Source organism: Salvelinus namaycush, chromosome 4, assembly GCF_016432855.1.
Source record: "Salvelinus namaycush isolate Seneca chromosome 4, SaNama_1.0, whole genome shotgun sequence".
Taxonomy (NCBI): domain Eukaryota; kingdom Metazoa; phylum Chordata; class Actinopteri; order Salmoniformes; family Salmonidae; genus Salvelinus; species Salvelinus namaycush.
This window is the reverse complement of record NC_052310.1, coordinates 13,723,807-13,743,693: the sequence shown is the minus strand read 5'-3', so window position 1 is coordinate 13,743,693 and position 19,887 is coordinate 13,723,807. Positions and strand designations below refer to the sequence as shown.

Below are 19,887 nucleotides of genomic sequence, written 5' to 3'. Positions count from 1 at the left end.
GTAATACTCACAGACATTATTTTAACAGTTTTGGAAACTTTAGAGTGTTTTCTATCCAAATCTATTATATGCATATCCTAGCTTCTGGGCCTGAGTAGCAGGCAGTTTACTTTGGGCACGCTTTTCATCCGGAGGTGAAAATAGTGCCCCCTACCCTAATGAAGTTAACAAACCATACAACTGTATGCACAATGGCTACTTTGAACAATTTACACAGTCAAACAATTATTAAACATTTACTGGAAAGACTGCAGATGCAAAGTTTGGTAAGAGAATTACAGTAACATATCCCTCAGTTTTATTCTGTTACCAAACTTTATATATGCACAGTAAATGTGTATTAGTAACAATTTTAGTTAAAATTCTTAAAAGTAGTCATTGTGCATAGAGTCATATGGTTTGTTAAACTTTGAAATCACATGGTGTTTGTTTGGTTTACATTTTAAGGTGAAAAATCAGTCTCAGCGTAATTCCGTTACCATGGAATTGCTCTGAACTAAACATCACATTGGATTGTTGATGCCCTTGGTTTGACTTCACTCGTCCTTTCTCTCTGCCCCCCTCTTCAGAAGCGGATATTGGATGGAAGTCTGGGCTTTGCTGCTGGGGTAAGAAAATATGCGTTTGAACACACACACCTGTCCTTCCTTTTTTTCCAAACCCAGGGTTCCTCTGCTATCTGTCAACACGTGAATATGAGCAGATGTCAGATGTGACAGCCTTTGAGTTGTTGTGGTGGACTCAGTTCTCTGTTTTCCAAACATTTCTTGAAGATTCTCAAAGCCAAATGAAGGGTGAGACTTTTCCAAAGGTATTGCCTACTGCCTTATAAGAAGAAGTCTATCTTTCTGGGATAGTTTGGCAGACGCATCGCCTCCCTTACAGTTAGGGATCTGATTCGCAATTTTTGTTTGTTGTATTTGACTCATCGCTGCAACTTCCCAACGTGCTCGCGAGGCGATGTTCGAGTCATGCGTCCTCCGAAACATGACCCGTCAAACCACGCTTCTTAACACCCGCCCGCTTAACACGGAAGCCAGCCGCACCAATGTGTTGGAGGAAACACTGTTCAACCTACGACTGAGGTCAGCCTGCACGTGCCCGGCCCGCCACAAGGAGTCGCTAGAGCGCGATGAGCAAAGTAAACCCCCCCCCCCCCCTGCCAAACCCTCCCCTAACCCGGACGATACTGGGCCAATTGTGCGGCGCACTATGGGACTCCCGATCATGGCCGGTTGTTATATGCCTTAGACCACTGCACCACTCGGGAGGCCCTCTCTGATTCGGGATCTTAATTATGCATCTGATTTATACTCCCCTATGTCTCGTAGAATGTAAGAAGAAGAATATTTATTTAAGGTATTGTTGCCACCACTACAAACGCTGAAAGAAGTCTACCTTTAGTAGGTGCCCATGGGGAAACTGGAAATTAAGTTAACATTTCTAGTAAAAGTGTCTCTATCCCCAAATAATTAAATTTTCTAAGTAACATTAATATACTGATTTGATTAAAATGAAATCAAGAGAGCCAAGTGACCGCTATGGTTTCAGAGATGTAGTTATTTTTGAACTAGCCAGAAGTTCACAGCAGCAATCCATTTTTTATTGGCCTAATCATAAAGTATGAGTTTATTAAATAATTCATACAAATGGGTAGAATTTATTTTTATATTCTGAATTTTCAAATTCTGAGTGAAATTCATTTTGCAGTTGATGCTTTTACATCATTCTGATGCCTGCATAAAATATTTTCACTGTGAGGAGTTCAGACAGAAAACACAACAGTTTAACCATTTTGTACTTGACAATACAATATCTTGACGTTAGGCTCTGCAGCTTCAGGGTAGCTCACTGCCATATCAAAGCTAAGTCATTACCATAACAAACTTCAGGGAGTGAGCACATCATAGCTACATATTTTTTTATTTAACCTTTATTTAACTAGGCAAGTCAGTTAAGAACAAATTATTATTTACAATGACGGCCTAGGAACAGTGTGTTAACTGCATGGTTCAGGGGCAGAACGACAGATTTTTACCTTGTCAGCTCGGGCATTCGATCTAGCAACCTTTTGGTTACTGGCCCAATGCTCTAACCACTAGGCTACCTGCCGCCCCAATATCAGCTGATGATATCAAACACTCAGGTGTCCGGTCTGAAGTGGCTTCGCTTTATTTCTGGGCCCAACTATGGTCTAGATCTGAGGGAGGAAGTAAGGAGCAGTTGATTGATCACTATGAACATGAATTAAACTATTAGCCTACACAGAGTGTAGAAAAATACCTGAAAATAAGCTGCAAACGTTGAGTATGTTTGTGTACCTGCTACTTTTCCTTGTGCTGGTTAACTTTAGGACTTTTCTCTTTAGGACTATTTTTGACTCCTCAGTACTATCAGAGTGGAATGTAACAGTTGGCTTGTGGTGACTGAGGAGTGTCTGGACTGGAAGGGAATTTAGTAATAACATTGCAAGGCAAAATGCAAATACAGTCCTCCAGTCCTGCTCTATGGAGAGACAAGGCCGAGAGCTGCTTCTATCTGCCTCTCTCATTCGTCACTCCTCCTCATGGTGACCTTCTCGCAGGCAGTGGGGCTCTGTTCATTAAAGTCTGTTGTAGGCATCTGCTCCTCCGCTGCCTCACTCACTTTGTATTCTGATGCTCACAGGTAGCTCACGCAGTCCCTGAAATGCGCTGGGAATAGTTTTTCGCTGAGGGGTTCAGTACCATTCCTCTCTCTGCTTTCTCCATCTTTACTGCTGCTCTTCCCAGCTTTTACATTTGGCTGTAAAGTCTTGCATCTGGGACCGTGGCATAGACATTTAGCTAGTCTTGGCAAACACAGTCCTATGCTTTGTTTTACTCTGAACTGGATCCCTATGGGAGGAGAGCTTGTTGAAGGAAGTGCGCTTCTATTGTTACAAGGCCCACTGGTCTCTTCAGTCATAACAAATAAACCGCAGACTAGACACAACCCAAAGGGCTGAATTCAGACAAGCATCTGTAGAACGTTTACAGTAGAACACCACTGTGTTTAACTGTGTCTGTCGCCTTCTTTGGAGTGGTTGCATTTCCTCATTATTTTAGAGGTTCAGGTAGCAAGGCAAGGCTGGATTTGCTCTTTGCATGTTTAGGTGTGTGTGTGTGTGTGTGTGTGTGTGTGTGTGTGTGTGTGTGTGTGTGTGTGTGTGTGTGTGTGTGTGTGTGTGTGTGAAGGAGAGAGAGATCCTTATCCTACCCATGCTCATTTAAGAGATGCTGGTGTGTGCAGTCAGTCGGTGGTGAGTGTGGAGTCGTGACTGCCTAAGGGTGGAGAGGAATTTTAAAGAGACTATTGATCTGAGACAAAGACCTGAGCTCTATAGTACAATGGAGAGCTTTCCCTCAGGGAGATGAGGGAATCTGGATGGGGAGAAGGTGAGCTCTCCCTCAGGGAGATGAGGGAATCTGGATGGGGAAAAGGTGAGCTCTCCCTCAGGGAGATGAGGGAATCTGGATGGGGAAAAGGTGAGCTCTCCCTCAGGGAGATGAGGGAATCTGGATGGGGAAAAGGTGAGCTCTCCCTCAGGGAGATGAGGGAATCTGGATGGGGAAAAGGTGAGCTTTCCCTCAGGGAGATGAGGGAATCTGGATGGGGAAAAGGTGAGCTCTCCCTCAGGGAGATGAGGGAATCTGGATGGGGAAATGGTGAGCTCTCCCTCAGGGAGATGAGGGAATCTGGATGGGGAAAAGGTGAGCTCTCCCTCAGGGAGATGAGGGAATCTGGATGGGGAAAAGGTGAGCTCTCCCTCAAGGAGATGAGGGAATCAGGATGGGGAAAAGGTGAGCTCTCCCTCAGGGAGATGAGGGAATCTGGATGGGGAAAAGGTGAGCTCTCCCTCAGGGAGATGAGGGAATCTGGATGGGGAAAAGGTGAGCTCTCCCTCAGGGAGATGAGGGAATCAGGATGGGGAAATGGTGAGCTCTCCCTCAAGGAGATGAGGGAATCTGGATGGGGAAAAGGTGAGCTCTCCCTCAGGGAGATGAGGGAATCTGGATGGGGAAAAGGTGAGCTCTCCCTCAGGGAGATGAGGGAATCTGGATGGGGAAAAGGTGAGCTCTCCCTCAGGGAGATGAGGGAATCTGGATGGGGAAAAGGTGAGCTCTCCTTCAGGGAGATGAGGGAATCAGGATGGGGAAAAGGTGAGCTCTCCCTCAAGGAGATGAGGGAATCTGGATGGGGAAAAGGTGAGCTCTCCCTCAGGGAGATGAGGGAATCTGGATGGGGAAAAGGTGAGCTCTCCCTCAGGGAGATGAGGGAATCTGGATGGGGAAAAGGTGAGCTCTCCCTCAGGGAGATGAGGGAATCAGGATGGGGAAAAGGTGAGCTCTCCCTCAGGGAGATGAGGGAATCTGGATGGGGAAAAGGTGAGCTCTCCCTCAGGGAGATGAGGGAATCTGGATGGGGAAAAGGTGAGCTCTCCCTCAAGGAGATGAGGGAATCTGGATGGGGAAATGGTGAGCTCTCCCTCAGGGAGATGAGGGAATCTGGATGGGGAAAAGGTGAGCTCTCCCTCAGGGAGATGAGGGAATCTGGATGGGGAAAAGGTGAGCTCTCCCTCAAGGAGATGAGGGAATCTGGATGGGGAAATGGTGAGCTCTCCCTCAGGGAGATGAGGGAATCTGGATGGGGAAAAGGTGAGCTCTCCCTCAAGGAGATGAGGGAATCTGGATTGATGAAAGCAGACCTCAAAGATCATAGAAAGGATTGTCAGAAGTAGGTGAGTCACAAATAGATACTAGGCTATACCAGAGAGGTGACCGCTACTGTTACAATGTCTCTCGCTATGAATAGAGAAAACGGACGAGGGAGACTGCAGATAAGAAACATGAGATTGAAGTTTAGGGGAGCTGAAATCAGTACCTTTATTCTTTTATTGACATTGTTCTCTTTTTGTCCAGCTCCTGTGCCAGCTATGTATGTGCATCAACATTCAATTTTCATCTTTCTGACGTCCACCTAATTTGGCACGGAGTCAGTTAGCATTTTGTAAATGTCATGTATGTGTCCACAAACACTACATATGGAGAGGGAGAGATTAGTTCCAGGTAAGGAGTTGGCCAAGTTCCTTATTTATTCAGGTGTCATGCATGGCATTCCCTTCGCTTTGCTCAGGAGAAATATGGCTTCTGAGGCATCTGCATTAGACCCAGGAGGGAGCTGTCTATAGAAACACAAGTTCCTGTCTAGAAGAAACATCTAGAATAACAGAATGAGATGGGAAAGAGGAGATGTTTGCGTTCTCTTAATTTGATCACTCTTTTGTTGCAGAGAATTTTCCTGCGCTGCAGGAAATTCAAACTTGTAGTGGCTTCGAGGTTTAAAAAGACTTCTAAAGTTTATAATTTCCACTATAACATTTCAGAATGGATTTTCCCTAATGAAAATGGCGTCAACTCATACAAAAATGTCCATTAATTGTAATCCACATAATAATTCACATGTCCTGTTGCTGCAGTATTATTTTCCTGCTGTGAGAAACTGGTCAAATTAAGAGAGGACATCTGTAGGAAAGAGTGAACGACACTAAAGAAAGAACTGAGGTTGAAATTGAATCATTGATGACCTGACGTGATACAGTAGGCGATATTGAAACGGTCCACTGGGTGCAAAAAGAATTTCGCAGGGACTTCACATGATTGGATTGTTGTTTGACGAACATTCTAACAATGCATTTGCATTTTACTTGAGTGGATATGACTGGGTGCATACATAGTCTAGTGTGGGAGAAAGAATGCAGTCAAGGAACATGCATAGTATTGAGGAATGTGGTTATTCCAGCACATGCGAAGGAGAATTACATTCTGATAAGAGCAGGATATGTTAATCTTCTTCAACGCCTTGAAATTCATCCAAATATATAGAACAAAATGAATAGGGAATAAAACAGCAATATATATATTTTTTGTGCCAAAGATTAATCATGTCTCGTTCCTTATTGGTTCCAACTTCCATGAGTTCTAGGTCTCTGTGCTTAGTTTGCATAACCTGCCACACTTGTCAAACATCATAGAGTGATGGAATGTTGTGCTGGAAACTTACATTTGTCTAGAGTTGCTGTAGGCGAAAATAAACAGAACATAGAAAGCTAATCCATCTAGCTAGCTACGCTTCAATGTGTCTTGTGTTTATTTCTACATTCCATAGTTCGTAATAACAAGTCATTTGTGTTGCGTTGGTATTTATCCACTTAATTCTGAGAACGTGAGCCTAGACGGACTTTCTGAAATTGGCTGCTTATTGTCCTTGGACCTTTCTGTCCAGTAGGCTCCGACAAAGACTGTTACTCATTGTGTTTGAAACAGCGATGTTCTCAGCTTTGTGTTACTTGTACAGATAAACAAACATTATGTTTTATAGGAAAGTAGAGATAAACTATTCAAAGCTCAACTTGTGATGTCTATGGGAAGATCCTTCACTGCAGTGACTGCACACGACCCTGGTTTGATTTAGGTCTACTGTGAATATACCTTTGCCATTATAGTGTATTAACAAGCCAACAAAGGTAGAATATTGTCAATTAATTGCAGGGTTACACTTAGGTGAAAACTTGGTAATTCCATCAGACGTGGAAAAAACAAGTGTCAGGGTAACTAAAATGAGTTAATATGAATTAATACATACTGTGCTAACTGAACGCAAAACCAAACGAAACAAATATTTTCTAACATTGTTATACATATAATAATAGATAGGATTATTAAACCTACATAACAAACAGAAATGTTTCGCATGATCATTCAAATATAGTGTGCTGTAAGCGCAGCACTTAATCATTCAGATGGAGTAAGAAGATTATGATTGTGTTATGTGTACGCTCAATCATTTAGTATAATTCTAATGGCCTTAACATGGAACACGTAGCCTACTGATGCAGGTGCAGTCTGTGTACAAAACATTGGAGTCTGGTCCAGTCATTCAATGCCATGGCCTTTTCCACGTTTGCGCCGTTATCGTTATGCACACTTGCTGCTCCTCATTCAGGCCCCAGGGGGCGAAAGCTTCTCCCGACCCCAGAGCAACGTTTTCTCCCCTGTGATCTCCGGGGAAGTAGCCTGCGGTGTTTCCAAGCACCGACCTTTCAGTTGAAACTCCTCATCAATAAAGTGTACTGTCAAACTACTGTACTGTAGGGCTCGCCTGTTCTACCAAAGGTCTGTTGTAGTCGCGTAATAATCAACACGCTCTGTTAAAACTTTTCCCTTCATTTTGTTATACAGTGTTGGGATGGTGACTTTGGAGAAATATGTGCGAGATGGAATCTTGTATATCCTGTCCCGCGTGTTTATTATCTTGTTGAAGCCGTCTTTGCTGACTGTGTAAATAGGAATCATGTCTTTGGCTATCACCTATGTGACTGCAAGATATTTTTTTGAAGACGCAATGGCATGCCTGTTTAAGATAGGTGGCTTTGGTGCTGTCGACCCCCCCCCTCATGCAATCGTCATAAAGTGTGGGATGGTTCTTCTTCAAATTATTCAATATACTTGTCGCCACAACTCCGAGGCACTTTTTGCACAACACTTGCATTTGGTTGACATCGGTTTGCCTGTAGCCCGAAATACTGCCATACCACTGAAGATGCGCTCTACTTTGGCACCAAATCGATCTCGTTAGCACTCGCAGCACTCATGATTCCGAGGTTTTTTGAGGTAAAGTCCTTTCTCTCCTCACCAGCATCTAACTGCACGCTCTAAACGGGGATGTTTGTGATTGGCCAGTATGTGATTGGTCAGCATTCTCTGTGCGTGTAGAGAGCGAATGAACGGAGTGTAGCGTATCTCATTGGAGGAGGTACTGTAGTCTAGTTTCTGTTTTATTAATGGAGTGTCAAAGAAAGGAGAATATCGTAATATGGATATTGCACATGTCAATATCACAATTTCGATCTGAATTCAATTCATTGTGTAGACCTATCTCACACCCACATACATTATGGTCCTGGATACTCCAAGTTATGCTGGCAGACTCGAATTAGCATAGCTGTAGGCTTGGACATGTGCAGACTACTGGACCAGCTAGGCAGACATCCGTGACCGTTCACAAAGTTACAACTTTTTCAGGATGACTACTGTGACTTTTCTTAATTACCCATTGGCTTCGTAGGTTCAACAAAACAAAATTATTAACATTTTTGTTGAAGTTTGTTGACCAATGTCGATTGCTTCAATAACGCTCAATGTCGGCGTATGTCGGAGAACGTATGGAATTTTCATGATCATTATTGTGATTCTTTGACCTTTTCAGAGACAATGTGATATAGGTCATTGGTTCTTCTGCCTCACGCCTCAGTAAACAACAGTCCATAAACGCTAGCAAGATTGCATAGCCTGTTTGATCTCTGGATAATGCACAGTTTGTTGTTCCTTTTTTAGTTGATGTGGAACAGAGTGGAAGCCTCAGTGTCCATAAAATAAGGGATGCTTTTGAAAAAAACGGATTTCTCCACATGCCGAAGCCAGATCAATCCTGACTGCTATGCCTAATTGTGCAATATCCTGAGATGTGATGTGCTCTGACATATAATACAGATTTTCAAATAACCCATGATGACGTGAGACTGCTCAGCAGGCAAGCTTCTCTATTCTGAATGTCCTTTCTTCAATTGATATTGAATGAGGTAGATGGTAAAGATGTATAGATAGTTAGGTGGACATTGGCTATAAGGAAGAGCACACCTGCAGGTATGATCATCAAATAAAAAAAACTAATTTGGTTTGTCACATGCGCCAAATACAACAGGTGTAGAACTTACTGTGAAATGCTTACTTAACCAACAATGCAGAGTTATAAAAAAAGTAGGTAAAAAAAATGTGGTCAATAAACTAAAGGAAAAATAGTAACGCAACAATAATGAGGATATCTCTCTTTATCTCTCTCTATCACAGGAGATTGGTGGGACCATAATTGGGGAGAAAAACACCTACCCATTCAAGGGTTTTTCTTTATTTTTCCTATTTCCTACATTGTAGAATAATAGTGAAGACATCAAAACTATGAAATAACACACATGGAATCATGTAGTAACCAAAAAAGTGTATCAAATCTAAAATATATTTTGATTTGTTATTCTTCAAAGTAGACACCTTTTGGTTTGATGACAGCTTTGCACACTCTTGACATTCTCTCAACCAGCTTCATGCCGTAGTCACCTGGAATGCATTTCCAGGTGACTGGGGCTGTTTTTCATGGTTCGGGCGCTGTGGGCTGTTTTTCATGGTTTGGGCTAGGCCCCTTAGTTCCTGTGAAGGGAAATCTTAACGCTACAGCATACAATGACATTCTAGGCGATTCTGTGCTTCCAACTTTGTGGCAACAGTTTGGGAAAGGCCCTTTCCTGTTTCACCATGACAATGCCCCCGTACACACAGAAATTTTTTGCCGATCAGTGTGGAAGAATTTGACTGGCATGCTCAGAGCCCTGCCCTCAACCCCATCGAACACCTTTGGGATGAATTGAATTGGAACGCCGACTGCGAGCCAGGCTTAATCGCCCAACATCATTGCCCGACCTCACTAATGCTCTTGTGACTGAATGGAAGTCCTTGCAGCAACCATATGTATATAGGAACCATGAATTCTGCTCTGCGTCAGACAATTCTACAGGACAATGTCAGGCCATCTGTCTGTGAGCTGAAGCTGAAGCACAGCTGCGTCACGCAGCAAGACAATGATCCAAAACACACACTCAAGTCTACATGAAAGTGGCTAAAAAGCAACACATTTGAAGTTTTGGAATGGTCTAGTCAGACCTAACCACAATTGAGATGTGGCAGGACGTGAAACGAGCAGTTCATGCTTGAAAACCCACACATGTCGTGTGTGGGTTTTCACATGTCGTGTGTGGGTTACTGCAGTTTTGCACGGAAGAGTGGGCCAAAATTCCTCCACAGCGACGTGAGAGACTAATCAACAACTACAGGAAGCGTTTGGTTGGAGTCATTGCAGCTAAAGGTGGCACAACCAGTTGAGTGTAAGGGGGCAATTACTTTTTCACACAGGGGCGTTGGGTGTTGCATAACTTTGTTTATGAAATAAATTCAAAAAGTTTAATTGTTGTGTTATTTGTTTATTCAGGCTCCCTTTATCTAATATTAGGTTTTGGTTGAAGATCTGATAACATTCAGTATCAAAATATGCAAAAGTAGAGATCTTTTTCACGGCACTGTATCATGCCCTCTGAAGTGCAATCAGTGGCAACCAAGCTACAGTGGGGAGAACAAGTATTTGAGGTCTGTAATTTTTATCATAGGTACACTTCAACTGTGAGAGACGGAATCTAAAACAAAATCCAGAAAATTACATTGTATGATTTTTAAGTAATTAATTAGCATTTTATTGCATGACATAAGTATTTGATCACCTACCAACCAGTAAGAATTCCGGCTCTCACCGACCTGTTAGTTTTTCTTTAAGAAGCCCTCCTGTTTGACACTCATTACCTGTATTAACTGCACCTGTTTGAACTCGTTACCTGTATAAAAGACACCTGTCCACACACTCGATCAAACAGACTCCAACCTCTCCACAATGGCCAAGACCAGAGACCTGTGTAAGGACATCAGGGATAAAATTGTAGACCTGCACAAGGCTGGGATGGGCTACAGGACAATAGGCAAGCTGCTTGGTGAGAAGGCAACAACTGTTGGCGCAATTATTAGAAAATGGAAGAAGTTCAAGATGACGGTCAATCACCCTCCGTCTGGGGCTCCATGCAAGATCTCACCTCGTGGGGCATCAATGATCATGAGGAAGGTGAGGGATCAGCCCAGAACTACACGGCAGGACCTGGTCAATGACCTGAAGAGACCTGGGACCACAGTCTCAAAGAAAACCATTAGTAACACACTACGCCGTCATGGATTAAAATCCTGCAGCGCACGCTAGGTCCCCCTGCGTGGAGTGGCCTAGCCAGTCTCCAGACCTGAACCCAATAGAAAATCTTTGGAGGGAGCTGAAAGTCCGTATTGCCCAGCGACAGCCCCGAAACCTGAAGGATCTGGAGAAGGTCTGTATGGAGGAGTGGGCCAAAATCCCTGCTGGAGTGTGTGCAAACCTGGTCAAGAACTACAGGATCTCTGTAATTGCAAACAAAGGTTTCTGTACCAAATATTAAATTCTGCATTTCTGATGTATCAAATACTTATATCAAGCAATAAAATATAAATGAATTACTTAAAAATCATACAATGTGATTTTCTGGATTTTTGTTTTAGATTCCATCTCTCACAGTTGAAGTGTACCTATGATAAAAATTACAGACCTCTACATGCTTTGTAAGTAGGAAAACCTGCAAAATCGGCAGTGTATCAAAGACTTCTTCTCCCCACTGTATATGCAGCTCAGTCATACAACACAATATGTATTTGTTCAAAGAGAATGATATCTTCGTGATAGGTTTGGTCATATGCATTTTCACCAGCTATTTTCATAGCTACATCGCAACACCGTATCAGTGTATCAAACCTCTGAAACTAGCATCCGTTATTCTCACCTTGATACCTGAGGCTTGTTGAGACCTTAGGCTGAGAGAGAAATGACGCTCGGCTCCGGATCATACAGGAAGGTCGCCCATGCTTCAAAATCTCGAGGACTCCACTGTCGCAACTCAATTTCCCGGATGGCTTTTTTTGTGTAAGCCATAAGGCCGCGAGATCTCTTGGGGGAAATTAATACAGCCTACGTTTCCCTAGTCTCCAGACCAAGTCTAAGGCACTGTAATTAGCAGCTAAACGCTCAGGTGGAGTTGCCAATTTTCCTCCGAGATGTCCGACCCAGGGAGACCAGAGCCATATTACCAATAGGGGACTGATTATGCCGCTACACCCTTCAGACTACTTCCTGTCCTCGAGCAACAGGTGACTCTAACCCAATCATATATTTCTTGCCAAGACCTCCATGACAAGGAGACCTCGTTGCTGTGTGGTATAACTGACTGAGCAATATAACTGACCCCAGATTTATACATATAATTGACCCCATTTCTCCTCCACCCAGGGTGAGGAAGAATATCACGTTGAAATAATAATTGTGAAAATATCTCTGTGTTCAACCAGGTGACTTTGTCATCATCGTTAGTGGAGCCCCTTTTGATGAAAGACAATGAGGAAGAGCGCGTTCACTGTTCAGTCCCTAAAACCTTATTTGAGTTTTTTAATTGACCCCAGATATACTGTGGAGATGTGCACTCTTTCCTCCACCCAGGGTGAAGAACAATGCCTGGGCAAGTCATAATTACAGGTTACTCTGCCATTGCCAGTGGAGCCTCTCTTGCTGATAATGGTAGTCGATAACGTGTTCACTTTTTCAGTCCCCAAAACCTGAGAGCGAGACTAGATATCTAAATAATTGATGCAGCAGGAAGGAAGTCAGGGTAACACAAAAAAACGACTCCATATTGTGAAGAACTAATCACTCCCCCAGACAGACTGACTGACAGAGCTGCCTGTTGAAGCTTGCCGGTCGCATCCAGTCGCTGATGGAATAATGGCTGTCCTCAATAACAAATCAAGGCTTTTTGTCTCCCAGAAGTTAACTTTAAACCTGGTGGCTCCATTTGAAAGAAAAATGCGTAATAATTGGATGAATATGCAAATGTCAGACAAACCCAGCCAATAGCTCAGAGCCCCGGCCTGTTCAAGTCTTAATTAATCTTATTAAAGGGTGTGCAGTGTGTTAAGTGTTCGGGCTGTAGGTCATAAATTAGATTATTAGACTACCTCTATATGAAAGCGAGGGAGAGGAGGTCTGATTACAGTAAGTCTTTAGGGTGGTTCAAGAGCGTTGTAGACTGTCACACTCAACGCCAAGTGTTCATCTAGTTGAGTTCAACCAAGATCATGTGGTTTAGATACAGTACTGAAGACTGTAAGATTGTCATTCAAATAAGGTGTGACCAACCAATCTCACCTTTTTAGCTGAGGTTGGGGTTGGTGCTCTCTGGATGGAACAAATACGTAGTTCATTGGTAGGTGAGTTCAGGTGAGGCCGAAGTAATGTTGTTAATCGATACCACAGTGGGTTAATTGAAACAACAGAAATGAGTCTCTCTTTGTGCAGACACTATTGTCATCTCTGCGGCCATGTAACCAAGGCCATCTTATTTATTTGATACTCATTGGGTTATTTTCAGCCCATTATTGAAAGCATGAGTCAGTAGATTGAATATTTTCTTCCCATTATGACCAGATACTATTGCTGGCTATGTTTGAGATTTTTTCCCCTTTGTAATGAACTGTCTTGTTTGATCCTCCTAATCCAATAGTTGTTATATATATATATATATATATATATTTTTTTTTTTTTCTCCCCCCGATCTGCAATTTTTAAACCATGATAAATAAAAATCGCTTTAGATTTTTTTGGGGTGGTGTTCACACACACTAATCTCTGGTTTCAGTTAGGTTACCAGCAACACTAAAAATGCATTTTTGTGGCATTTTAAACAGGTTCACAGTGTAGTAATTTACGCTGTTATGGGTCTTTCTATAAACTAGTGGACCAGTGAGGATTTCCTACACTGGACTACTTGTTACATCTGTTGATAAGTCATTGATTATAATCTGCACATTTAAAAAAAATATCATTGCATTAAGATATAAGTGGGGAACATAAACTCAGCAAAAGAAGAAACGTCCTCTCACTGTCAACTGGGTTTTATTTTCAGCAAACTTAACACGTGTAAATATTTGTATGAACAAAACAAAATTCTACAACTGAGAAATAAACTGAACAAGTTCCACAGACATGTGACTAACAGAAATTGAAGGGGGGGGGGGGGTCAAAATCAAAAGTAACAGTCAGTATCTGGTGTGGCCACCAGCTGCATTAAGTACTGCAGTACATCTCCTCCTCATGGACTGCACCAGATTAGCCAGTTCTTGCTATGAGGTGTTATCCCGCTCTTCCACCAAGGCACCTGCAAGTTCCCGGACGTTTCTGGGGGGAATGGCCCTAGCCCTCACCCTCTGATCCAACAGGTCCCAGACGTGCTCAATGGGATTGAGATCCGGGCTCTTCCCTGGCCATGCCAGAACACTGACATTCCTGTCTTGCAGGAAATCACGCACAGAACGAGCAGTATGGCTGGTGGCATTGTCATGCTGGAGGGTCATGTCAAGATGAGCCTGCAGGAAGGGTGTCACATGAGAGAGGAGGATGTCTTCCCTGTAACGCACAGTGTTGAGATTGCCTGCAATGACGACAAGCTCAGTCCGATGATGCTGTGACACACCGCCCCAGACCACGACGGACCCTCCACCTCCAAATCGATCCCACTCCAGAGTACAGGCCTCGGTGTAACGCCTGACCATCACCCCTGGTGAGACAAAACCGCGACTCATCAGTGAAGAACACTTTTTGCCAGTCTGGTCTGGTCCAGCGACGGTGGGTTTGTACCCATAGGCGACGTTGTTGCCGGTGATGTCTGGTGAGGACTTGCATTACAACAGGCCTACAAGCCCTCAGTCCAGCCTCTCTCAGCCTATTGCGGACAGTCTGAGCACTGATGGAGGGATTGTGCGTTCCTGGTGTAACTCGGGCAGTTGTTGCCGTCCTGTACCTGTCCCGCAGGTTTGATGTTCAGATGTACCGATCCTGTGCAGGTGTTGTTACACGTGGTCTGCCACTGCGAGGACGATCAGCTGTCCGTCCTGTCTCCCTGTAGCGTTGTCTTAGGCGTCTCACAGTACCGACATTGCAATTTATTGCCCTGGCCACCTGCAGTCCTCATGCCTCCTTGCAGCATGCCTAAGGCACGTTCACGCAGATGAGCAGGGACCCTGGGCATCTTTCTTTTCGTGTTTTTGAGTCAGTAGAAGTCAGTCAGTAGCTATATTCAAGAAAATTCCCGATTTGATTGAAAACATATGTTTAACCCTTTCTCATGGTTGGTGTCTTAACGGATTTGTCCAAAATCGTGTGACATAAAACATTACTTTTCTGTCATTGCATTTATGCCAGTGTAAGTTGCCTTTTTACCACATATTATGCATTAATTAGTTCAATTAGACATTGAACTTGAACCTTGTAAGAATCCTGGATCTATCTCTCGGACAGTTTTTTTTGTATAGAGTTCACAGAAATGCAGTGTAACTATGTAACATTTTGTGTCTCCTTATGTTACAGGGTGACAATAGTTTTCATAGGCACACAAATCCCCCAAAATGTATGTGATTGCAGAAATCTAATGGTTTTAACCGAAAGAGTCACCTTACCTTGATACTTGTTGAATGTGCATTTGATGATATTTTCACACATCGTCTGAATTTTCTGAATGACAGTCAAGTGACGAACAGCTGTTGCGATTCAACAACAGCCCAAGTGCTGGGAAAAAGGTGAAATGTCGAGAATAGTTTGGTGTCTCATTCGTTACGCTGGTGAAGACAATTGTGGTTGGATCTAATATCCCTTGCGAATTGATGTTGATCATCTTATCTGCTTGATTTACAGCAGGGTCTCGTTAGATTTAACAGAGGGAGCATCAAGGTAATGAGCTTGTTTTCCATATGTTTTTGTGCCTCGGATTGGACACAGACTCTATTGTGCGCAATTGTGTAGGATAGACTATTGCACAACACCCAACGCTATTCCTATGAATTATTATGGATATAATAACAACAAATTATACTGAACAAAAATATAAACTGAACATATAAAGTGTTGGTCCCATGTTTTATGAGCTGAAATAAAAGATCCCAGAAGTTTCCAAATGCACCAAAAGCTTCTTTCTCAGATTTTGTGTGCAAATCTGTTTACATCCCTGTTCGTGAGCATTTCTCCTTTGTCAATATAATACATCCACCTGACAGATGTGGCATATCAAGTAGCTGATTAAACAGCATGATCATTACAGAAGTGTACCTTGTGCTGGGGACAATAAAATGCCTCTCTAAAATGTGCAGTTTTGTCTCAACCCAATGCCACAGATGTCTCACGTGTTGAGGGAGCGTTCAATTGGCATGCTGACTGCAGGAATGTCCACCAGAGCTGTTGAATGTCCACCAGAGAATTGAATGTTAATTTCTCTACCAACGTTGTTTTAGAGAATTTAACAGTACGTCCAACCGGCCTCAACCACAGACCAGGTGTACGGCGTTGTGTGCACATCAGCGAACCGCTCGCACACAAGGTACACTTTGCGTTGTTTGAAACTTATTATGTATATAATGTTGCTGCTACCGTCTCTTATGACCGAAAATAACTTCTGGACATCAGAACAGCGATTACTCACCACGGACTGGAAGAAGCTTTTTTTCTTTTCTTCCTTTAACGAGTCCAACGTGAACGACATACTGCTTTCCTGGGAAAAGGCCCAAATCCCCGAGACTACAGAGAGAAAAAAGGGACGGATGTCAGGGTGCCTTGTGAGAATTCAGGGGGCGGACTATGCAATATTCAGGGGGCGGACTATACTATACTATTCAGGGGGCGGACTATGCAATAATGTAAACAACAGCTGGTGCACGATATCTAAGGAAGTCTCAAGGTTTTTGTCACGCCCTGACCTTAGTTATCTATGTTTTCTTTATTATTTTGGGTAGGTCAGGGTGTGACGAGGGTGGGTATGCTTGTTTTTTGTATTGTCTAGGGTTTTTTGTATATCTAGGAGTTTTGGTATGTCTAGGTATATGTAGGTCTATGGTGGCCTGAATTGGTTCCCAATCAGAGGCAGCTGTTTATCGTTGTCTCTGATTGGGGATCATATTTAGGTTGCCATTTTCCCTTTTGGTTTTGTGGGTTCTTGTCTATGTGTAGTTGCCTGTTCAGCACTCTTTATATAGCTTCACGGTTCGTTTTTGTTGTTTTGTTCAGTGTTCATAATTATAATAAAGAAGAATGTACGCTTATCACGCTGCGCCTTGGTCTCCTTACGACGGCCGTGACAGTTTTGCTCGTCAGATGTAGAGTATCTCATGATAAGCTTTAGACCACACTCTACCTAGAGCGTTTTCATCTGTATTTTTCAAAGCTGTCTACATACCACCACAGACCGACGCTGACCCAGAGGCGGCGCTCCTAGTGACCGGGGATTTTAATGTAAGGAAACTTAAATCTGTTTTACCAAATTTCTACCAGCATGTTAAATGTGCAACCAGAGGCAAAAAAAACTCTAGACCACCTTTACTCCACACACAGCTCGCATCCACTACAAGACCATGGTGATTACCTACGGAACAGCAAGGGGAACTGCCCCTCCCTACCTTCAGGCTTTGCTCAATCCCTACACCCCAACCCGAGCACTCCGTTCTGCCACCTTCTGGTCTCTTGAACCTCCCACTCAGTCCAGTTCAAGCTCTTCTCAGTTCTGCCACCCAAATGGTGGAACCAGCTTCCCCCTGAAGCTAGAATCGCAGAGTCCCTGCCCATCTTCCGAATGCACCTGAAACCCTACCTCTTCAAAGACTATCTTAAAATATCCCCCTCCGCAATTAGCTTGATGTAGTTATTGGGTGTTAGGAATATGGGATCAAATACTAAACTTTTGACGACTTGAATTTTGTCCAAATACTTGACATTATAATTTTTTTATACCTTTTATTTAACTAGGAAGGTCAGTTAAGAACAAATTCTTATTTACAACGACTGCCAACCGGGAAACAATGGGTTAACTTCTTCTGGCTGCAAGCCCGAGGTCGGTACACTTATGACAACAGCCAGCTCAAGTGCAGGGCGCGAAATTCAAAATATATTTTTTTGAAATATTTAACTTTCACACATTAACAAGTCCAATACAGCATTTGAAAGATAAACATCTTGTGAATCCAGCCAACATGTCCGAATTTTAAAATGTTTTACAGCGAAAACACCACGTATATTTATGTTAGCTCACCACCAAATACAAAAAAGGACAGACATTTTTCACAGCACAGGTAGCATGCACAAAACCAACCTAACTAACCAAGAACCAACCAAACTAACCAAGAAACAACTTCATCAGATGACAGTCTTATAACATGTTATTCAATAAATCTATGTTTTGTTCGAAAAATTTGCATATTTGAGCTATAAATCAGTTTTACATTGCAGCTACCATCACAGCTACCGTCAGAAATAGCACCGAAGCAGCCAGAGTAATTACAGACACCAACGTCAAATACCTAAATACTCATCATAAAACATTTCTGAAAAATACATGGTGTACAGCAAATGAAAGACAGGCATCTTGTGATTCCAGCCAATATTTCCGATTTCTTAAGTGTTTTACAGCGAAAACACAATATAGTATTATATTAGCTTACCACAATAGCCAGAAACACAAGCCATTCCCCAGCAGCAAAAGTTAGCGATCGTAACAAACCAGCAAAAGATATATAATTTTTGACTAACTTTGATAAGCTTCATCAGATGACAGTCCTATAAAATCAGGTTATACATACACTTATGTTTTGTTCGAAAATGTGCATATTTAGAGCTGAAATCAGTGGTTATACATTGTGCTAACGTAGCATCTTTTTCCCACAACGTCCGGATATTTTTCTGACACTCACATATTCTGACCAAATAACTATTCATAAACATAACTAAAAAATACATGTTGTATAGGAAATGATAGATACACTAGTTCTTAATGCAATCGCCGTGTTAGAATTCAAAAAATAACTTCATTACGATATGCAGTTTACGTTATGGCGAGAGCGTGCCCAAAACCTGGCCGCAAACTACTAGTACACATGTACGACAGATATATGAAATAACATCATAAAATGGGTCCTACTTTTGATGATCTTCCATCAGAATGTTGTACAAGGGGTCCTTTGTCCAGAACAATCGTTGTTTGGATTTAGAATGTCCTCTTCTCCAGTCAATTAGCACGGAAAGCTAGCAAAGTGGCGCGAAGCTCTCCTTCCTGAACATACGCAGACAAAGCAACACGCCTAACGTCCCGAAAAAATTTCAATAATCTAATAAAACTATATTGAAAAAACATACTTTACGATGATATTGTCACATGTATCAAATAAAATCAAAGCCGGAGATATTAGTCGTCTATAACGACAGCCTTTCAGAAGGCAATACCAGGTCCCTTCGCGCGCGCTCCAGAAAACAGGAAACTGGTGACACGTCATACAAAGAGCTTTTATTCGACCCCAGATCAAGTTATACACTCCATTTCTTCTCTCACTGCCTGTCGACATCTAGTGGAAGACGTATGAAGTGCATGTATACTGATATATATCAAGGACATTTATAGGCAGGCCCTAGAACAGCATCGATTTCAGATTTTCCACTTCCTGTCAGGAAGTTTGCTGCAAAATGAGTTCTGTTTTACTCACAGATATAATTCAAACGGTTTTAGAAACTAGAGAGTGTTTTCTATCCAATAGTAATAATAATATGCATATTGTACGAGCAAGAATTGAGTACGAGGCCGTTTGAAATGGGCACCTTTTATCCAGGCTACTCAATACTGCCCCTGCAGCCCAAACAGGTTAACTGCCTTGTTCAGGGGCAGAACGACAGATTTTTACCTTGTCACTTCTGGGATTCGATCCCAAGGTAACGCTCTAACCACTAGGCTACCTGCCGCCCCAAAATGGTGGGACTAGATATTTAAAGTACATTTCTTAAACGGTAAAAAATAAAATGTATGAAAAGAAGTGTATGAAATACCCTAAAATAAAGTGACATTCTAAACTGTCGCTTCATATGAAACATTTGATCTCAAATTCAAAATGCTGGAGTAAAGAGACAAATGTAAAATGTTATCTTCACTGTCTAAATGCGTACGAAGGGCAATGCACATGGAATGACAATACTAAGTGTTAAGAGTTATTTTGGTAGCTGCTAGTGGGGTGAATGAAGTCAGATTATTTGAATCATACCATGGTTGGTTGTCAGCCTTCACCA

The 19,887-nt window shown here is 42.5% G+C and overlaps 1 protein-coding gene across 2 annotated transcripts in view; it reads left to right on the top strand.

The window, feature by feature from the left end:
• The window catches only part of LOC120046179 (zinc transporter ZIP11-like), a 146,645-nt gene that overhangs the window by 1,905 nt on the left and 124,853 nt on the right, over window positions 1–19,887 (top strand). For both annotated transcript variants that reach the window (XM_038991200.1, XM_038991199.1), the window contains exon 3: window positions 570–608. In XM_038991200.1, coding sequence (XP_038847128.1) covers window positions 570–608 — 39 coding nt within the window. The remainder of the gene's footprint in view (window positions 1–569; window positions 609–19,887) is intronic.